This window comes from Rana temporaria, chromosome 13, assembly GCF_905171775.1.
Source record: "Rana temporaria chromosome 13, aRanTem1.1, whole genome shotgun sequence".
Classification (NCBI taxonomy): Eukaryota; Metazoa; Chordata; class Amphibia; order Anura; family Ranidae; genus Rana; species Rana temporaria.
Genome location: NC_053501.1, coordinates 55,893,477 through 55,911,926, shown reverse-complemented (window position 1 = coordinate 55,911,926; position 18,450 = coordinate 55,893,477). Strand labels below are relative to the sequence as shown.

Here is an 18,450-nt window from a genome sequence, read left to right as displayed (position 1 = left end):
GTAACCCTAGACTTTGAACTGTTCTTACAGGCCCACATACAATCCCTGTCCAAATCATGCCGCCTTAGCCTTAACATCTCTAGAATACACCCCTTTTTGTTATTTCACACCTCAACTACTGAAACTTTCTCCTCATTGGATTACCTTTACATAGACTACCCCCCCTTCAGTCCATAATGAATGCTGCTGCAAGACTTATCCACCTTACCAACCGTGTCCTCCACCCCTCTCTGCCAATCCCTGCACTAACAAGTCACATGACACCGGGGAGGGAAAATGGATAATTGGGCTCAATTTAGAAATTTTCACTTAGGGGTGTACTCACTTTTGTTGCCAGCGGTTTAGACATTAATGGCTGTGTGTTGAGTTATTTTGAGAGGACAGCAAATTTACACTGCTTTACAAATTGTAGCAAAGTGTAATTTCTTCAGTGTTGTCACATGAAAAGATATCATAAAATATTAACAAAAATGTGAGGGGTGTACTCACTTTTGTGAGATACTGCCTGACGTAATGGTAGAAAACTCCTAGCCTGGCATCTAATAACCATACAACCAATCAGAAATCATACACTTTATTCTGGTTGTATGAAAACTATGTAATTATTCAACATGATAGACATATTCAGCTGCCCCAGAATATTTGAAAGGCTTAGCATATACAGTACAGACCAAAAGTTTGGACACACCTTCTCATTCAAAGAGTTTTCTTTATTTTCATGACTATGAAAATTGTAGATTCACACTGAAGGCATCAAAACTATGAATTAACACATGTGGAATTATACATAACAAAAAAGTGTGAAACAACTGAAAATACATTTCATATTCTAGGTTCTTCAAAGTAGCCACCTTTTGCTTTGATTACTGCTTGGCACACTCTTGGCATTCTCTTGATGAGCTTCAAGAGGTAGTCACCTGGCGCAGCACCCCATCACTCTCCTTCTTGGTCAAATAGCCCTTACACAGCCTGGAGGTGTGTTTGGGGTCATTGTCCTGTTGAAAAACAAATGATGGTCCAACTAAACGCAAACCAGATGGAATAGCATGCCGCTGCAAGATGCTGTGGTAGCCATGCTGGTTCAGTATGCCTTCAATTTTGAATAAATCCCCAACAGTGTCACAAGCAAAGCACCCCCACACCATCACACCTCCTCCTCCATGCTTCACGGTGGGAACCAGGCATGTAGAGTCCATCCGTTCACCTTTTCTGCGTCACACAAAGACACAGGGGTTGGAACCAAAGATCTCAAGTTTGGACTCATCAGACCAAAGCACAGATTTCCACTGGTCTAATGTCCATTCCTTGTGTTCTTTAGCCCAAACAAGTCTCTTTTGCTTGTTGCCTTTCTTTAGCAGTGGTTTCCTAGCAGATATTCTACCATGAAGGCCTGATTCACACAGTTTCCTCTTAACAGTTCTAGAGATGTGTCTGCTGCAAAAGGTGGCTACTTTGAAGAATATGAAATATATTTTCAGTTGTTTCACACTTTTTTGTTATGTATAATTCCACATGTGTTAATTCATAGTTTTGATGCCTTCAGTGTGAATCTACAATTTTCATAGTCATGAAAATAAAGAAAACTCTTTGAATAAGACGGTGTGTCCAAACATTTGGTCTGTACTGTACTTAAATCAGAGCCAAACATCCAGATTGAGAATGTTGTGAGGTAAGGCACAGGGGAGAGTTCTATCTACATCGACAAGTACATAAAGAGTGAAGGTTACTGTACTTGTTTTAGTCTGTGTTAGGTATCCATTTCGTGTTGCTTTTATTGATGAAATAAAGATTAGCATTGTAATTGTCATGTTATGTATTTTTGCCATATTATGCATTAAAAATGTAATGATATTAGCTTTACTGGTCATGTGAGGCCTATGCATCCATTGCTCTTCAAAGAGCAAGTGCTGCTTTGTTTGGAAATCTACAACCTGGGACAATAATTGTGGTTTGCGAGTTCCACAAGTGCACTACGTGATTCTCAAACATTGCATGGTTTTGCTAACCAGATCAACTGTGCTTTATTCTTGGTTCACAGTGTTATCTGTTCCACATGTATGTGGGTGTGAGAGCCGGAGGTGGCATTGGAGATGAGATTGAAGACCCTGCCGGTGACCCTTACGAGATGTATCGTATTGTGTTTGACATCACCTTCTTCTTCTTTGTTATCGTCATACTTCTAGCCATTATTCAAGGTGACTAACTTTGTTATATTTTTTAAAAACATTGCTAACATTGCTCACAAATGAATTGTAGCTGCAGACGTATGTGCCATTGCACAAGTTTTTTTTTAAACACAGTTTTTTAAACGCAGGCTTCTTAGAATATATGGTATTACTAGCCCAAAGAGACCTTGAACAGTCATGTTTGTTCTCCTTCATGACTGCAATGCTGGGAGAAGTTTAAAGTGGTTCTAAAGGCAGAAGTTTTTTTTATCTTAATGCATTTTCATTAAGATAAAAAAAATCTTCTGTGTGCAGCAGCTCCCCTTATACTTATATGAGCCCCATCTTGATTCAGCGATGTTGCACGAGAGCTTTGGCTGTTTGTAACTCTCCCTCCTGATTGAGACAAACAGTGAGCGCCACTGGCGCCTGCTGCTATCAATCAAAGTCAGTAAGTCAATCAGGAGAGAGTGGGAGCGTGGGCCATACCCCGACTCCATGTCTGAATGGCCACACAAAGCAGCGGTTTGGTTTGGGTGCCCCCAATAGCTGCTTGCTGGGGGGTATTCAGCAGGAGGTAGGGGCCAGGATCGCCGGTGAGGGACCCCAGAAGAGGAAGATCTGGTCTGCTCTGTGCAAAACCACTGCACAGAGCAGGAAAGTATAACATGTTTGTTATTTTTAAGCAAAAAAAAAATACAAGACTTCAGTATCATTTTAATCTGTGTTTCATGTTAAAAATAGCAGCACACACCAGTGTGCATTCCTAGTTCTCAGACTGTGCTTTTAGCCAGAGTTCTAACCCTAACAATCGGGAACCAATCGGTATAGTTATAATGATGTGATCACCAAGAAAGTCGTGACCACATGAGATTTGTTTACAAACAAACCTACCCTCTCTCTCTCTCGTTCTGTATTTACTGTACTCAGAGGGAGAGGCATAGCTGTTACTGTTGTGAACTGTTTAAAAAATAATTGAATTAAAGGGGTTGTAAAAGTACACATTTTTTCAAAAACATCTGAGGTTTAGCGGCCCCCCAGCCCCACCCCCATTGGATTCAGGGTGATACTATTTAACCACTTGCCGATCAGCTGCCGCAGTTTCACTGCCGCAAAATGGCACGGCTGGGCAAAGAGAAGTTACCTTACGTCACTTCACCTTTTGGCCACTAGTGGCGCGTGCGTGGCTCCTCGCCAGAAGGTAAGTAAAGTGCAGTCCTTGCATTCCACATGGCTCTGTGGGTCCCACCGCTGTTCCGTGTAGCTAGATATGATTGCACAGCTGGCTGGAATGGATCACAGTGTTTCTCCAGGAACCAGGAAGCTCCACGCTGACCTGGAAGTGCTTGAAGGAGCAGTCAGCTTTGATTGCGTAGCCTTCACCACTGCAGCCCTGATTGACAAGATTCCAGCCCAGTCTTGGTCCAATCAGATGCCGGTGACGTCACTTCCGGGTCAGCATGGAGCTTCCTGGTTCCTGCAAAAACACTGTGATCCATTTCAGCCAGCTACCTAATCCTTTCCAGCTACCTGGAACAGGGGTGGGACCCGCAGAGCCATGTGGAATGCCAGGACTGCACTTTACTTTGATGAGCATGCATCTTCTATCATCTTGTAAATGTTTTTAATCTTATCCCATTAAAGTCATCATTTTATTACTACACTCAGGTTGGCGCCTTCCCCTCCCTGTTTTTTTCCCTTGCATCTCATTAGATGCAGCTAATGTTCAGCCAGCAACTTTCCACCTGGCTCCTTCAACAAAAATCTTTTTAACAATCCACTTTTGTTTAGATGGGTGGTGTGGACAGCACCGCCAACAGAATAAACTTCAGTTATGTAGTCGTGTATGGGCAGCTTTAGGTGTTAAACGTGACAGAACAGTTTCTCTGTCTCACAGACAGTGATCCTTATCTGTTTCCTAAACTTTTTAGTACCATTCATGTGTGAAATTGATTGCATCTGTATCCCTGTTGTTTTATGTATAAAATGCGTGTTTCCTACTGGCAGTTCATTTTGTCCAAAGAAGAGACTGACGTGCTTTGAAAGCTTGCACTACAATATATATAGTTATCCAATAAATAGTACCACCTTAAATCCAGATTTCTACTCTGGTGCACAGTGATGCTGCTAAATTTAATCTGGGCATCTAGGCTTCTATAACCAATAATTGCCTGATTTCCGAACTATTCCTTTTAAATAATGTAGCTACAATTCTAAAGATTATGGCATATGCATAGCACAGCAATAAAGGAAAACCATCTGTAGGAACCATTTGTAAAAACAACAGTACCTGCATTTATATTAATTGATAAAGGTTCCAGTGTAACTGCTTTTCATGTAACATTTGCCCTGTTCTGCTATAGGTTTGATTATTGATGCTTTTGGAGAACTGAGAGATCAACAAGAACAAGTGAGGGAAGACATGGAGGTATGCAAAAATCCACCTAAACAGCTGTATGTACCTTGGGAAAACAGCAGATACACACTGTATAAGGGCTCATGCACACAGAGCCTAAAAAAAATCCACTTTCACAGGCATTTTATTCTCAGCCTGTAAAAGCACCTCTTTGTAAGCCTATACATTTACGCACACATACTGTAGATGTTTACAGGTTTATTAGAAGAGCAGCACTTCAGGCTGAAACAAAAACACCAAAGGTGCGCCCAGGAGAGAAGCTAAAGAGCAAAAAAATAAAAAAAAACATGGAACACACCTAAATGCGCATAAATGCCAAAAGCGTTAACGCTTGTTCGTTAATGCATTCCATTGGCCAGAATAAATTAATCTGACCAATGGAATGCACTAACACTGAAACGCTAAATGTGCCTAAACTCATGTGCAATACATTTTGGCTTTTGGTGCGTTTTTTTAGGCAGCATTTTAGTAGCAGGAGTTCTGTGTTCAGACGGGCTATTACCGATGCCTGTGTGCATAAGGGCTAAAGGGGCTGTTGAATTAATGCCGTGTAGTAATACTAACTCATAATTTTAAGTAAAAAAAAAATGAATTTTCGTAATATATTTTCCTTTATTTTTTTATATATATATATATATATATATATATATATATATATATATATATATATATATATATATATATATTCCTGGAGTCTATTGAGGGTCACAGGAATTCTTATACTGTTTGGAAGTCTAAAAGTAGTCCAACAGGGAGATGGGCAAAATAGCAACAAAGTTTAACACGTTTTTTTGGCCATACTTCTCCTATGGATCACAGGAGTGCAGTTCATTGCTAAAGCCCCTTGTCGGCTGATGTCACAGAGCCGGTCCAGGCTCTGAAAAGATCCTGACCATATAGTCGGAATCTGCCCAGAAGCCCGGCTCAGCCTTTTAGTGATCCGCTGAGAGCCCTTCACAGCCCAGCACTCCAGTGAACACTGGAGGGGAGAGCAGAGAGCCAGCTACTGACAGTCATGGCTCTATGTTCAGAGTGGAGTGGGAGAACTGAGTGATCAGTGGTGAGTATAAATGTTTATTTTTGTAAAATCCCAAACTTCTCTTTTAAAAATGAAGCAGAACCTTCATGCATTATTCTAATGCTCAAACATTGCTATATGTGTGTGTGTATATATATATATATATATATATATATATATATATATATATATATATATATATATATATATATATATATATATATATATATTTATATATATATATATATATATATATATATATATATATATATATATATTTATATATATATATATATATATATATATATATATATATATATATATATATATATATATATATATATATGTTATATGTAAAATAAGGTATAGCACAGACTGACAAGCTTTCCATTAAGACAATCTCATGTTTGTCCTACAGCATTTTAAAGACCATAGTTCCCATTTAATATATCACATAGCGATGTTAAATGTTTTAATACAGGTTTGAACAGTTGTTTCCAGTGCTTCAAGTGAAATATGTGCTAAAGTATGTAACTACATAGGAAACTTTTATAATTTGAAGTGTTGTTATTCTGACACCCTATGAGAAATGTACCAAGCACAAGAGGCATTTTTTAGGTACTCACTGAGCACCTGGAGCACTATGACAGATGATATGTCCTCACTTACTGAATTACATTGTGACAGGGGACACCTTTTTCTACCTGACATATTACTATGAATTGTCTACATTGTCTTATGACATAGTCATGTGTTCTGACCAAGTTTGTGCTATATTCAAATACACCAAAATGTCCCACTGCCATGTGCGGACACACTGGGTTGATTTACTAAAATCTGGTGCAGCTCTACATGGTAACCAATCACCTTGTTCAATTAAGCCACTTAAGGGCCAGATTCCATGCATGTGAATGCATGGATGGCGGCATTCACCTGCTAATAATCTAAGATAACATTACACAGCCCCGCACTTCTGTCCCCCTTTACATTACACAGCCCCTGCAACTCTGGACCCCTTTACATTAGACAGCCATTGCACATCTGGACCCCTTTACATTACACAGCTCCCGCACTTCTGTCTCCCTTTACATTAGACAGACCCTGTGCCTCTGGACCCCTTTACATTAGACAGACCCTGCACCTATGGACCCCTTTACATTACACAGCCCCCATACCTCTGGACCCCTTTACATTACACAGCCCCCATACCTCTGGACCCCTTTACATTACACAGCCTCCCTGCACATCACACAATCCCAACCCCCCAGCCCCCCTCAGCTGTGTAAGAACAGAGGGATGGGGCGCTTTTAAAAAAAATATTTTCTTATTTTTTATTTTTACATTGTTCCCTTTGAAGAAAAAAATCACTTTTATTGCTGTCAGAAGAAATTTAAACATCCCTTGTGACAGTAATAGACAGTGACAGGTACTCTTTATGGAGGGATCTGGCGTATATAAGACTATAAGACCCCAAATCCCTCCTTTGCACTTAAAAGCATTAAAAAACACCAGTTTTGAATGCTGTAATAATAAAAAAAATTGGCGTCATGACACCGCTTCTGGGTTACTAGATCGTAGACCCAATTGAAATTGATTCCCGCTTCGTTAGTGGCTCCAGACAGACGGCGGAAGTGCCGGATGGTCGCTTGTGCCTCCTGGTGAGATGGAAGAGCCCGGATGAGCCGCAGGAGGCGGCGGGATAACTGCTGAGAGGCTTCTTAGTCGCATCAGTTGTTATCCCAAGAAAGCCGGCCGCCAGCTCTAAAAAACAGTACAGAGGAGATGCCTGCAGCTGCATCAACCCGGTACAACCCCTTCAATCAAAGTCCACAGATGGTCGACTTGAAGGGGTTATAATGTCCACGGGTTTGGGTGCACGTGCATTCATCACGTGCACTGACGGGCCAGACATTTAGCGGCGGTGGACTCGGTGCGGCCCACAGGTCGTAGGTTGCCAACCCCTGAATTAAGCTCTGACAAAAAAAAATCAAAGTTAATTGGGTTCTATGCAGAGCTGCACCAGAATTTGCACTCTCCAGTTTTAGTAAATCAACACCATTGAGACATATTTTCATTGACACTATTTTGACACTTTAGTCAGTCACTTTTGTTTGAATCTCCTAAAGGGAATGCTGTACTATTGTATCCATACTACACAAAATGAAAGCCTCTAACAATTTTTCTTCCATTCAGACAAAATGTTTCATTTGTGGAATCGGAAATGATTACTTTGACACAACACCGCACGGCTTTGAAACACACACCTTACAAGAGCACAATTTGGCCAACTATCTGTAAGTAGAAATGTATTCTGCTTAGCAGTATGAGTGCTGGTTCTTCTCTATGAAATATTGTATTCTCTAAAAACTGTGCCAGGCAAAGAAGATGTATGTTCACAACAATGAGGCTCGTATGTGAGATAAGAACTTGATTTTGCTGCAGTTTTATTCATGCATTCTAAACGGTTGAAGCAGCAAACTCCTGCACACACTTTCTTTCATTCTGCTGCAGATCTGTACTGTGTGTGTGCGATGGGGAAAAGTGGTAGCTAATAGCATATGGAAAAGGAAGACAGGTAGAGACAACTGATGAAAATAATTTAAATATTCCTTCAAACATTTCATGTGCAATCTAAGACATAGCTGAAGGAATTCTTCCACACTGACCTTTTCAAACAGACGCTGTATAGCCACAGGTGTCAAATGTTAATTCCTACAGGATATCTACAAATGTCTTCTGAAGTCAGCTCATATCATGCTGATTTTTTTACTTTTACTGCTGATATATAGTGCTGTGAAGTGAAAGTGCCTAAGCAGGAGCTGTCATATAGCTACTGCCAATGCAATCAAATATGTCACTCAATAGATTAGGAACTACAAAGCGAGCCGCTAAGTGTTTCTAGAGAATATTTACACCTTTTTGCATGCAGGATTAACTGTCCAGAAATTTTCACCTATCTTAACCACTTCAGCCCCGGACAATTTTGCTGGTCAATGACCGGGCCACTTTTTGCGATTCGGCACTGCGTCGCTTTAACTGACAATTGCGTGGTCGTGCGACGTGGCTCCCAAACAAAATTGATGTTTTTTTTTCCACAAATTGAGCTTTTTTTTGTGGTATTTGATCACCTCTGCGGTTTTTATTTTTTGCGCTATAAACAAAAATAGAGCGACAATTTTGAAAGAAAGTGAATATTTTTTACTTTTTACTGTAATAAATATCCCCCAAAAATATATAAAAAAAACATATTTTTTCCTCAGTTTAGGCCGATACGTATTCTTCTACATATTTTTTGTAAAAAAAAAAAATGGCAATAAGCGTTTATTGATTGGTTTGCGCAAAAGTTATAGCGTCTTAAAATAGGGGATAGATTTATGGCATTTTTATTAATATTTTTTTTTTTACTAGTAATGGCGGCGATCAGCGATTTTTATCGGTACTGCGACCTTATGGCGGACACTTCGGACACTTTTTACACATTTTTGGGACCATTGACATTTTTATAGCGATCAGTGCTATAAAAATGCATTGATTACTGTAAAAATGTCACTGGCAGGGAAGGGGTTAACACTAGGGGGCAAGGAAGGGGTTAATTATGTTCCCTAGGTGTGTTCTAACTGAAGGGGGTGGGACTGACTAATCAAGGCTTAAGACTAACCTATCTAGCCCTGTAAAGAATAAATCGCTATAGATACCTTTTCTGAAGCCGCTCTGGTCCAGTTTCTAGCAGCGGAAGCTCTGCAGAAGAGACAGCTGACAACAGCTGGGAAGTGACGTCACTCATGGAGTTACTATGGTACTTCTGGTTGTTGGCTGCCTCCTCTGCACCCACCTCCACAGAGAATCCGCCATTGACAGTTTAGCATGGGAACGGACCAGAGCGGCTTCAGAGAAGGTATGTATAGCGATTTCTTCTTTACAGGGCTAGATACTGTAGGCTAGTCTTAGATTGTGGAGGCCAGTAGATTGAGATTTTAGTATTAGGGTAAACTTCTACTTTAATTAATATCACTAGCTCAATATTTGTTCTAATCTCATCTAAGTGACTTCCTGAAAACATGACTTGGAGTAAAGAAAGTCTGCCTTAACCAAACCCCTAAAAAAAACCTTTAATTTGACCAGACATTAACTGTATTTTGCTCCATAAGACTACGTAATTACCTTACTAACCTCATAGTCTTACAGTGCCAACAATTATTTTCCTCTGCTATTTTATATTTTACTAAAATATCTGAACAACTTTCCAAAATGGAGATATAGGAATAGCTTTAGAAAAAAAGCAACATTTTGGTCCATTTATTAAAAATAGGAATTATGTTCATATGTTTTGTAATGCTTATCTGCTAGAAATACTCATGTGTCAGCCTTGTTCAGAGCTCATTACCAGAAATCACTAGCAATGCTTATAAAATGAAATCAATTCTCTGGCTTTATCTTTTTGAGTTATGTGAATAACATTGTGCTTGTTTCAGGTTCTTCCTTATGTATATAATTAATAAAGACGAAACGGAACACACTGGCCAGGTAGGTTTTCTGTCGCTCTTTACTTTCTTCCACTATTTTAGGAGTAGTTAAGTATTTGCAGTTCATTTATGAAGCCTTGCTGATTGGTGGTTTATAGACATTTACAAATATTTTTCTATGCTATGACAGTATTTCAGAATTAATAAATTGCAACTAAAATAGCAAAAGTGTTTCCATCTAGCTGTGTATTGCATAAATCTTTCTTATTCTAATTAAAACATTTGTCTTACAGTATCTCACAAAAGCGAGTAAACCCCTCCCATTTTTGTAACTATATTATAATATCTTTTCATGTGACAACACTATAGAAATTACACTTTGCTACAATGTAAAGTAGTGAGTGTACAGCGTGTATAACAGTGTAAATTTGCTCTCCCCTCAAAATAACTCAACACACAGCCATTATTGTCTAAATTGAACCCAAAATGTCAATATTTTGTGTGGCCACCATTATTTTCCAGTACTGCCTTAATCCTCTTGAGCATGGAGTTCACCAGAGCTTCTGGTGGGTGTCTTCCTGGACATGAGCATGTGGAAAGAGAGATATATATGGGGGCAATCAGAGAATGCCAGTCATTCACCGCTTTGGCTCTGAGGAAGAGTGTTCTCCCTTGAAATGCGTTAGACGTTTGCGATACAATCGGGTCCCTTCAACACCCGGTCAAGGTTGCAGGTGTCTAGAGACACAGTTCCATTTGCGGATGTATTGATAAGCACTTTTTAAACACATTTGTTTGTGAATATGACTACTATTGCTACAGTTTTATAATACATTTTATCTTAGGTAATGCATAAGGAAGGTCCTGCGCCCTCCTTTCCTCTTTCTTTGTTTCAATTCTAAGAATACCCATTGTTCTGAGGAGGGCATCAAGACCACAGGCATTCCATCTGTTATCCAGAGGATTGGCTGCACCACTTATTTATAGACTGGCTCCCAAGCCCAGGAGATTGTGTTGTGGTGTTCACCAGAGCTTCACAGGTTGCCACTGGAGTGCTTTTCCACTCCTTCATGATGACATTACAGAGCTGGTGGATGTTTGGAGACCTTGCGCTCCTCCACCCTCCATTTGAGGATGCCCCACAGATGCTCAATAGGGTTTAGGTCTGGAGACATACTTGGCCAGTCCATCAGCATTAACCTCAGCTTCTTTAGCAAGGCAGTGGTCGTCTTGGAGGTGTGTTTGGGGTTGTTATCATGTTGGAATACTGCCCTGTGGCCCAGACTCCGAAAAGAGGGGATCATGCTCTGCTTCAGTATGTCACAGTACATGTTGGCATTCATGGTTCCCTTAATGAATTGTAGCTCCCCAGTGTCAGCAGCACTCATGCAGCCCCAGACCATGGCACTCCCACCACCACGCTTGACTGTAGGCAAGACACACTTGTCTTTGTACTCATCAGACCACAGGACATGGTTCCAGTATTCCATGTCCTTAGTCTGCTTGTCTTCAGCAAGCTGCTTTTGGGGGCTTTCCTGTGCATCATCTTTAGAAGAGGCTTCCTTCTGGGATGACAGCCATGCATACCAATTTAATGCAGTGGTCTGCATAGTCTGAGCACTGACAGGCTGACCCCCCACCCCTTCAACCTCTGCATCAATGCTGGTAGCACTCATACTGTTTCCCAAAGACAACCTCTGGATATGACGCTGAGCACGTGCACTCAACTTCTTTGGTCAACCATGGCGAGGCCTGTCCTGAGTGGAACCAGTCCTGTTAAACCGCTGTATGATCTTGGCCACCATGCTGCCGTTCAGTTTCAGCGTCTTGGCAATCTTCTTATAGCTTAGGCCATCTTTATGTAGAGCAACAATAATTTTTTTCAAATCCTCAGAGAGTTCTTTGCCATGAGGTGCCATTTTGAACTTCCAGGGACCAGTATGAGAAAGTGAGAGCGATAACACCAAATTTAACACACCTGCCCCCATTCACACCTGAGACCTTGTAACACTAATGAATCACATAACACTGGGGAGGGAAAATGGCTAATTGGTCCCAATTTGGACATTTTCCCTTAGTGGTGTACTCACTTTTGTTGTCAGCGGTTTAGACATTAATGGCTGTGTGTTGAATTATTTTGAAGGGACAGCAAATTTACACTGTTATACAAGCTGTACACTCACTTTTTTATAATGTGTAATTTCTTCATTTTTGTCAAATGAAAACATATATTAAAATATTTTCAAAAATGTGAAGGGTGTACTCACTTTTGTTAGATACTGTATCTAATAGCTTTCTCAAGATCTTTCGCTTTTTACTGTGATCAGTTTTGTAACTATGGAACAAAGAATCAAACATATTACAAATGAGCTTCAAAGCCATCTCCTCACTACACCCAGAATAATTTTGATAGATACCATGGGGCAGATCCACGTACCTTTGCGCCGGGCGCAGAGTATCTAAGATACACTACGCCGCCGTAACTTATTTATTTTATTTCGAATCCTCAAAGAATTTGCGCCGTAAGTTACGGCGGCATAGTGTATCTCTGGCGGCGTAAGGGCGCGGAATTTAAATGGATGTAATGGGGCGTGTTTTATGTAAATACGTCATGACCCGACGTAAACAACATATTTTTTTAACTGTGACTGCGCCGTCCGTGGGGGTATCCCAGTGCGCATGCTCAAAATTAAACCGGAACCAGCCAATGCTTACGACTGTGACGGCATTCTACGCAAATTCCTATTCGCAAACGACTTACGCAAACTACGTAAAAAAATCAAAATGGGACGCGGGAACGACGGCCATACTTAACATTGAGTACGCCTCATAATAGCAGCTTTAACTATACGCCGGAAAAAGCCGAACGCAAACGATGTAAAAACAATGCGCCGCCCGGACGTAGGTTCATGGATCGCCGTAACTAGCTAATTTGCATACTCGACGTGGAATTCGACGGAAACGCCACCTAGCGGTCGACGAAAAATTGCAGCTTAGATCCGACGGCGTACTAAGACGTACACCTGTCGGATCTAGCCGAGATGCCGTCATATCTTGTTTTGTGGATACAAAACAAAGATACGACGCGCTAAATTTGAAATCACTTTTCTCCAGGAGTTCAGCTTAAAAGAATGAAAGACACAGGTCTCTTATCCTCACTCTGATAGGAAGAATGCATTTGATTTAAATTATTATTTTGCCATAAACAGACAAATATTTTAGAGGTTCTCCTGTTAATAAAGATTTGTTGGCCCTTTATATCCTTAGCTTTGTCTGGGACAATTTGTTGGTCCCTTAAATCCTAAGCTTAGTCTGGGTCAACTCTGCAACTCCGATGTTCATTTTCTTAATAATCATATCTAGTTTACGCAACATGGACTGAATAGCAGACATGCATGCCAGCTGATCTCCTTGCTTGTCCTTAAAAGCATCACTTTCAAACCCGTGTTAGTGGTTTTATACAGGCCAGTGGTTTACACCCCTGATTTCCATTAAACGCATTGTCTTATGATAAAACATATTTATTTGGCTGTGGTTCCCCTTTATTGATAAAACTATTTGAATACTTAATCTACAGCTAGCTGAGTGGGTGTATCTTTAAGTATATAAGTGAAAGAGTTCTTGTTAATGGTTTAGCTTCAATAAAATGCAATAAATGATTCATAGACTGACATTCTGGTTCACATTTGTGAGAGGCAAACCAGTCCCTAGGGAAGTCAACTTGATAAATTCACATGGAAAAAAGCAGACCACCTACTGGTGAGTTACACTCATGACTTTTCACAAGAGGTCAATGAAAGTGAATCCATTGAACTGCTGATAGGTAAAGAGCAAATATTAATTTACAGAATATTGATCTGTAACTCAGAGGTCCATCAAACAATGCGTTACCAATGGATTTTCTTTTTTGCTCACAAAAAAATCCCCAAAACTGATTCAGCTGTTACTGTGCCAATTTAATGAGACTGAAAACATACAAATAAAAATCCCAAAATGTCTCCAAAATAGAGATCAATGTACAAATGCAGTGTTAAATTTATTGTTAGTTCATAATTCTATACAATATGTGCAAGATGTAATTTACAATCATGTGTTATGTTATGTTTTCCAACTAGCTGTATTTTAGCAGTGGGGCTTTCAATTTATTGTTACCAAACAGTAAATAAACCGAAAATGACATGAAATTACCTTCTTTCCATGCTTTTTACAAATCACTCATATTATGTCTCTTTCAGGAATCTTATGTCTGGAAAATGTATCAGGAGAGATGTTGGGATTTCTTCCCAGCAGGTGACTGTTTCCGCAAACAGTATGAAGACCAACTCGGATAATAATTGAACATTTCACTGAAAGCAAGATTCATGGGGAGGAGACTGCAACAAAGACTTACCCAAACGGACACATTTACCCATAGTCCACATCTTCCCAACAGTGCCACCACCTGCCTGTGGATGTGTATTATATAAGCAGGTCTGCAGACAAATGTGCAACAAAATAAGAGATTTACAGAACAAAAAATATCACTACGATGCATCAATAAACCAGTGCTACACCATGCTCATTTAGCCGTAGTGCATTTTTCAAGTCACTTAAAACCTAAAAGAAAGTAACTACGATTTGGAGCAAACCAGTGAGGACTAACGGGAAAAGTTTACAAATCAGTGATATTCAGCCTGACTGCATCTGCTTCCCAGAAAATCTTGATTTTTGTCAGTGATAAAACCATGGGCAGACATCTCATTAGAAAAATGTCATACATTTAACTGCCCAAGGACTAAAAAGGGCTAATTGGCACACATACTTAGTGCACAAAACTCCCATCACATCAGCTGCTATGTCAGTTTCTCCTATCACAGCAGCTGAAGTGCAGGTTTATTGTAAAAGTTTGAAACCACTTATTAATGCAGACTCACCCAACAATTAGAAATGATTCTGTGTCTGGAGAAGCATGCAGTTTTCTTTTTTTTTAACTTTGCCAATGAGGCTTTTAAGGATGTCATTTAAAACAAAAAAATAATTATCAGACGCTAGTCACAGACGTCAAGTTAATCGAAGTTTGTTGCGACTGTTTGTAAGGATGTTTATGCTATGAAGCCTAAAGGAATTCAGTTGGATGTACACAGGCTGAAATGGTCATGGCTGGCCTTAGGTATTAACGGTAAGCTTCTGGATATCTCTGTGGCTGAGAGCTCTAACTATACAAGTTTACCTATGTAAGACAGTCTAGTGTGACACAATGGTAGCATTTACCTATAGAGATGGAGAAGCAGCTTCAGGCAGTTGAAGGAAAAGGTAGTAAAGGAAAAGTTAATTCTTAACACTTTTTCGACCATGAACTTAATCGATTAAGTGCCTTAACCGTCTGTAGACGTAGCTATGCAAGACTTTTTTTTTCCTTTCTTTCATGTTAGTATATTAGATAAATAAAATACACATATGTTGTGCTGTTCTTTGTCTTACTGTATGAAATGAGAAACTGCATTCAGTTGCTATTTAGTTTTTCTTTCAATGACAGTTTACTGTTATTTAAAGAAACTGGAATGTATCTTAAATTATATTCTCTTAAATGGAAATATTATGCCAAATTCAAGCACTGCTTTCTGGTCATTGGTAAGTGCTGTAGTGAAGCTGCTAACTTTATGCATTTTTCTTCAAATACAATAAAGTGCCCATCGCAATAAATAAATTATGAACCAGCTGAGCTGTTTGTCTTCTTTTGCGTACTCTAGACACTGGATGACCCAACAATTCCTTCATAGGAGCTTTAAATAATCAATAAAGGAAACCTGTACAGTACTGAGAGAATTATGTGAGCTGCTACTGATTCTCTTTCAGAAAATATCAATTGCCTGGCTATCATGCTGATCCAGTGGCTTCAGTGCAGTCTGAACTACTGACCCCAGTATGCAGGTCAGGGTCAGAAGGGCCAGGAATCAGCATTTTCAGAAAGTCTAGAAGGACAGCTTTCTTATTTTTTCTTTTGGTACAAGATTTGCTTTATAGTGGGGAGGTCCACTGTTCAGTACTACAAGAGTGAAATAAAACATACACAATTCCATTGTTTTTCCTTTTTTTTTTGCACCAACATATTTAGTACAAATAAGATAATCCAGTAACAATATTGATCCCGTATTTCTACTTGAAACCTTACATGTTATATAAAGCCAACTAATTGCTATGAGAAAGGCAGAACAGATATTTTTTGTACAGACAGACTGAGGGCCAGGTTCTCAAAAGAATTACGCTGGTGTATCTACAGATACACCGGCGTATCTACAGATACACCGGCGTAATTCGAATTTCCCGCCGGCGTATCATTGTTTTCTATTCAGAAAACATGATACGCCGGATTTACGCTAAGATCCGACTGGCGTAATAATCTTACACCGTCGGATCTTAAATGTAATGTTACGCCGGCCGCTAGGTGTCGTTTAGGTCGATTTCTCATTTGTCTATGCAAATGAGCCTGATACGCCGATTCCCGAACGTTTTTGCGCCGCCTCGTCGTCGTTTACGTAAGCGTAAACTTACCCCTGCTATATGAGGGGTAAGTTTACGAAGGTCCGTCGTATGCCATGTTAAGTATGGCCTCAGGACAGCGTTGTCTTTTTCCGTTGTTTACGTCGTTTTCCTAAGTCGTTCGCGAATAGGGATTTGCGGAAATGACTCTCACGTCAGCTTCATTGATGTTTTCCGACGTGAGTTGGAGCATGCGCACTGGGCTATTTTTACGGCCGGCGCATGCGCAGTTCGATCGGCGCGGGGGTGCGCTTAATTTAAATACAAGCCGCCCCCTTTGAATTACGCGGCCTTAAGCCGGGCCATTTACACTACGCCGCCACAAATTACGGAGCAAGTGCTTTGAGAATACGGCACATGCTCCAGTAAGTTGCGGCGGCGTAGTGTAAATGGCTTATGCTACGCCGCCGCAGATTCTACGAGAATCTGGCCCTTAATTTCTAGGTGCAGTTTGCTTGCTGGCGCCCATAAGGCACACTACTGACTGATGTTGCTGCAAGTCATCAGGCAATCATACTGTCCAGTCAATCTTCCAGATCATCAAGACAGGAGATACAGATTATCGTTAGCAGCTAAGCAGACATCATCTGTAAAGGTAGGGGATGCTGAAATACAGTAAGTGTAGACAAGCATACTGTATGTTCCTGTGTTTTAACACATATACCCAAGCTTCATATTTGTTGCAGTTTTATACAAAGAGGTAGTACTGGTAACTAAGCAAAATAATACGTGCATGATTGTTAGCATTTGCATTTGATAAAGGAAAATTAGGACTGCAGACTTGCTTCATGATAATAAAATGTGGTGTTTTGCTGCTTAAATGGCTGTCTTTATTGCACTAATAACAAATTAACATTAATACTAAAATGTATGATCCTAATTGAGCCCATCATTCTACCAAAACATGACCCATTTTTCCCTCTTAAGCCTCGTACACACACACACACGAGTAAACCGTGCGTGTGTACGAGGCTTTCAGGTTTCACGTCAAGAAAACTGCCCAGAATCTAGAAGAGAAAAATAGAGAACCTGCTCTCTATTTTCTTGTCGTGAGATTCTCGGCAGTGTTTTCCTGCCGAGAAACCCGAGCGTGTGTATACTTACCTCTCCATGGAAACCCGCGCATTCTCTAAATGACTTTGCATGTGCGGTAGCTTCCAAGGCATAGGAGGGTGAAGCAAGATGCCGGCGACGGCATTGAATGTGACGAGCGCATGCTCGTCGTTGTCGATGACGTCACCACGTTCCTACCATTCAAAAGAACGTTGATTCTTTTGAATGGCCCGTGTGTACACTCGGCCGGCAAGAGAATCTTGCCAAGAATCTCGTCAGGAAAAACAATGTTTTTTTCCTGACAAGATTCTGGGCCGTGTGTACAGGGCTTTGGAATAAAAGTGCATGTGTGCGGCATAAGCATACCCTCCTTTATTGTATAACATTCTCAGTTTGAAATGTCCTCGCCTTTAGCGAATCATATGCATTCCCCTTCTTGAGCTTCCTTCCTGACAGCCTCCCTGCACACTATGACAGACTTACACTCATTGTTCTGGCACTACTTTAGGGGGTTAATGTGGCATTCAACTACTCTCTGAATAATGCACACTGAAAGAAGCTCATCAATCATGCATGTGTGGATGCAGTGTGAGATTTCTATAAAACAGGAGAGGATCTGACAGCTGTTAAGATCCAATCTTGTTTAACTGGGAGAGGAGTATCATTTTTAAAAAGAAAAGCTTCCTCCAGTACAAAGCAATGTATACATTCTGACTGGCCACAAAGTTGACAAGGAAAAATTACAAGTAGTATTAGCAGTTTACAAGAATAGAAACATTATCAGCTATTCAGATGTGATTATAGGCTCTAACTTGT

The 18,450-nt window shown here is 40.2% G+C and overlaps 1 protein-coding gene across 11 annotated transcripts in view; it reads left to right on the top strand.

The window, feature by feature from the left end:
* The window catches only part of LOC120920819 (ryanodine receptor 3), a 692,572-nt gene extending 676,809 nt beyond the window's left edge, over positions 1-15,763 (top strand). For all 11 annotated transcript variants that reach the window (XM_040333156.1, XM_040333154.1, XM_040333152.1 and 8 more), the window contains 5 exons: positions 2,039-2,195; positions 4,529-4,593; positions 7,793-7,893; positions 10,072-10,123; positions 14,298-15,763. In XM_040333156.1, the coding sequence (XP_040189090.1) occupies positions 2,039-2,195; positions 4,529-4,593; positions 7,793-7,893; positions 10,072-10,123; positions 14,298-14,393 (471 nt within the window). In that variant the 3' untranslated portion in view covers positions 14,394-15,763. The remainder of the gene's footprint in view (positions 1-2,038; positions 2,196-4,528; positions 4,594-7,792; positions 7,894-10,071; positions 10,124-14,297) is intronic.
* The last annotated feature ends 2,687 nt before the right edge of the window (positions 15,764-18,450 follow it).